This window comes from Buceros rhinoceros, unplaced genomic scaffold (assembly GCF_000710305.1).
Source record: "Buceros rhinoceros silvestris isolate BGI_N320 unplaced genomic scaffold, ASM71030v1 scaffold6933, whole genome shotgun sequence".
NCBI lineage: Eukaryota > Metazoa > Chordata > Aves > Bucerotiformes > Bucerotidae > Buceros > Buceros rhinoceros.
The window spans coordinates 9,556-13,406 of record NW_010401729.1 but is presented as its reverse complement, the minus strand read 5'-3'; the positions used below and the strand labels follow the sequence as shown (position 1 = coordinate 13,406).

The following is a 3,851-nucleotide window of genomic DNA, read 5'->3' as shown; positions in this document are numbered from 1 at the left end:
AGGGAAACAGGGAAGACATTAGTTATGTGCCCTCTTCTTTAACCTGTGCAGCGCGTTATGGGTGAAGGCAGCATTTTTGCATCTAAATGGGGTGGCAGCAGGAGTGGGTTGGATCCACTCTGTCTGGGAAGAATTTCCACGGAGCTATCTCAGTACAGAAGGTCCCTTTCAGTAGTAACGTGTGTGTTAGGGTCCCACACTTCGGTTAAGCAGTACGGCATAAAACCCCAGTTATTCCAGTTGTGGTTTTCTTGTCATACCATGAGAACTGCCTGAACTTACTGCTGATGGTGTTTGGCAGCCTGTGACTGTGTTCCGCATTACACTCATTTATAGGCTGGGGGTTTATATTTCTTTTTATCTCCAGATGCAGCCACTTCTAAGGGTGGAGCGCTGGAGAAAGCGCAGACGAAGATTTCCTCCTTCTGCTTTTCCCAGAAAAGCAAACTGGAATTGCCGAAGCCCAAAGTACCGAAGGAGACCAGGAACGTGCGAGCCCCCACAGACCCCGGGGTGGTGCCCATCTTCCCTCTGGAGATGGAGCCCGAGTGCGGTAGGTATAGGTGAGGGTTCAGGTGTGGGTCCCTAATAACTCAGGAACAAAGATAAGTTATAGAAATGTGAATTATATTGATCATCTATTAAATGACGGCTGGCTCCTGCCTGTGATTGCTCAGTAATTAGTGCTGTTTGCTAAGTAGAATTTGTACTTTCTGCCACCTGCACGTGTTCTCTCACTAATTCATTGTCTCTATCACAATGGGGTAATCATTTCCAGAGAACTCAGGGGGTTTTATCAACAACTTCCTTGTAAAACGAGGATATAACCTGGGTTTCTGAAGGGGATCTAAAGCACCGAGTCATGTCACAGGGGCAGGTGTTGCTCTGTTAAGGTAGTTTGTAAAGCTCACGGTCATTGTTTTCTGGACCGTGCTGGAATGCATGGGCATTTTACAGGTGGTTACCGGGATTTAGTCATTTCCTCCCTCTCTTTCTCTTTCTCTCTCCCCCACTCCCCCTCTGTTCTAGGAAGATTCCAGTGCTCTAACTGCCAGTCTGAGGATGACGTGCCCTTTAAATGTCCGTTATGTGACTTCACTTGCTGCAAAACCTGCTGGGAGCAGTTCTTAAAGGTTATCTGCTTTATTGCTTTCGGTTCTTCCTGAAACTGCAGGTGAATTTTGTGCTTCTCAGGAGAACCGTGTGGTCAGCCCTGGAAACAGAACTGCTCTTGTTTTCAGAGAGAACGCCCGAATCCCAATGCGGGGTCTACTTGTTTCATTATTTCCCACGTCCCGCCCTGGGGTGGGACACAGACCTCTGCCTTACACTGTGGTTTTTACACCTCTGCATCTCTTGAGCTGCCTCCACGTCTTTAGAGCTACACTGGCAGTGAGCTGTGGAGTCAACCTGGAAAAAAATTGTTTCTTTTCATCTGAACCTTTATTTTAATATTTCTTTTTCTTGCTTAGTTTCATAGTTTTCTCCCTCTAAAAACCTACTGTAAAGCACTATCCTGAGGTGAGGCCGGTCAGGCCCAGACTGCCCAGGGCAGTGGTGGAGTCCCCATCCCTGGAGGGGTTTCTCAGCTGTGTGAAGGTGCTGCTGAGGGACAGGGGGCAGTGGGGACCTGGCAGTGCTGGGGAAATTATGATTTTAAGGGTCTCTTCCAACCTAAATGATTCTGTGATTCTAAATCCACACTCAGGTATCTCCTGTGTTATCCTGTCCTTTGGTTTTCCCAGCTGAGTAAACTGGTGGTTGAAATTCTTTAGGTAAGAGGCTCTAACTGACCCCCCCGGTGTTTGGCAGCGTCTTGCCCTCTCTTTGAGTCGGCAGCCAGGTATTACTGCTCTGTGGCCCTGGTACGGAGAGCTAATACAAGAGCTGGGTGGTTCCTGAATGTTCATAGGGGCTGAAGAAGGCTGCTCATCATCGGAGCTCAGGAGCATACAAAACCAGTACTGAAGGAGAAGGAATTCCTTCAGCCTGGGAATCCTTAAATACAAAATAATGATGAATTCCAGTCTTTTTCTCTGGAAGAACGTACTGAATTACGTCAGCTCAGTGTAGAAGATAAGCAGTATCCCAATAACATATAACTACCAGGAGAGGCTTGGTCCAAGAGGAATACGGAACAATGTCCAGATGGACGTTCTCGGCCATGTGTCTTCTAGAAGGGAGATCAGCAGAGCTGTTCAGCTCATTTCATCCTGTCTGCTGTGCCATTTGTCTTTAAAAATGTTAAAATCCAAAAGTGCTGAGTTATAAAGAACGTGTGTAAGAAAGAACAGAGGAAGGCAGCTCGTGTTTGCTGCAGATTGGGCCAGAACACAGCGTGGACAACCTCTGCAGGCAGCACGTGCTGCTTCAGAAAGGCTCTGGGAAATCCTGACCAGGATTTTACTAGTGTGTGTGTTTCTAAGAAATAACTCTGCTGCTTGAGTCTTGAGTTGATTAAGGAGCAGAAAGAGCTCCCTGGAGAGGTCTTTTGGTTAGGCAAGCGTGTTTGTTATCCCCTGGGGAGATCGTGTTGTCTCAGCCCATAAATTTTATCTTACAAAGGGGGAAAAGCTTTCTCCTTTTACCAGTAAGATGTGACTTGTAATTGTTGTTTCATCAGTTTACGAATCCGCAAAATTAGAGCTGTTTTATATTGAGCAATTATATTACCCTGTTCTGTGGGGTTTTTTTGTCTGAACTCGGTCATTCTGAGGTCTGGTAATCCCCAAGGTAATGTGTGTTTTCATAGCTTGTAGACAAATCACAGGACTTACTCAGCCTGAATGTTTTCTTGTCACTCCTTTCTCTGGTTACACATCTCTTGGGCTGGGGATTAAAATAGCCTGGTCTGCTGGATTAGACAGAGTTCCAGATGCAGGTTCTTGCATGGTCCGGAGGAGAGCAGCCAAGCTGGTGAAGGGCTGGAACACCTGTCCTCTGAGGAGCGGCCGAGGGCTCGGGGTTGTCTCACTGGGAGGAAGGGGGCTGAGGGGCGACCCCGAGGCTCTCTGCAGCTCCCTGAGGAGGGGACATGGAGAGGGAGGTGCTGACCTTTTTTTGCTGGGATCCGGCAGCAGGATGCGTGGGAATGGGTCAAAGCTGTGTCGGGGAAAGTTCAGACTAGGTATTAGTGAACGTTTCTTTACAGAGGTGGGGTAAAAAACCTTGGGACGGGCTTCCTAGAGAGGTGCTCAATGCCCCAATGCCCTTAATAATGCACTTGAACTCTTGGTCAGCCCCGAAGTGGTCAGGCAGCTGGACTAGACGGTCACTGCAGGTCCCTTCCACCTGGAACTGTTCTTTCTTTTCCACTCAGCTACCTGATACAAAACCACAGGTGGGGAAGTGAATCATCCCCGTGGGATGTTGGTTATTCATGTCTTCCACATTTGCCACGGCATAATCTTGCTAGTCACAGTGAAACGTCATCCCACGTTGTACCAGGTGAGGGCAGGGCAAGGAAACTCTGTTTTTTCTCAGCAACGTGAATCAGAGCTCTGCTTCGTGAGAGCACACCACAGGCCTGTAGTTTGTGAAGAGCAGGAAGACAGACCTACTTTGGAGCAGATAATCAGAAGTTGACAGACACTGAGTCACTGTGAAGTCCGTCCAAGCCAGCATTCTGTCTGACAGTGGCCAAAAGAGGCTGGCCACGACCACGGCGAGCATGAGTGGTGGTTCTCGCAGGTGACTTCTCAGCCCCAAAGCTTATTTGAACACAAACGCCCTGAGCCAGAGGTTGCTTCTGTGTATTTAGAAACCTCTGATGCGTTTCCATCACGTCGCCCAATTCCCTTTGAACACAAGTGAACTTGGCATCCCCGTCCCGTGGCAGGCGCTCCTACAAC

The 3,851-nt window shown here is 48.3% G+C and overlaps 1 protein-coding gene across 1 annotated transcript in view; it reads left to right on the top strand.

Moving 5' to 3' along the window:
* RTEL1 (regulator of telomere elongation helicase 1) overlaps window positions 1–3,851 on the top strand; it is a 41,285-nt gene that overhangs the window by 34,439 nt on the left and 2,995 nt on the right. Inside the window, exons 33-34 of the mRNA XM_010132366.1 lie at window positions 368–553; window positions 1,030–1,133. Coding sequence (XP_010130668.1) covers window positions 368–553; window positions 1,030–1,133 — 290 coding nt within the window. The remainder of the gene's footprint in view (window positions 1–367; window positions 554–1,029; window positions 1,134–3,851) is intronic.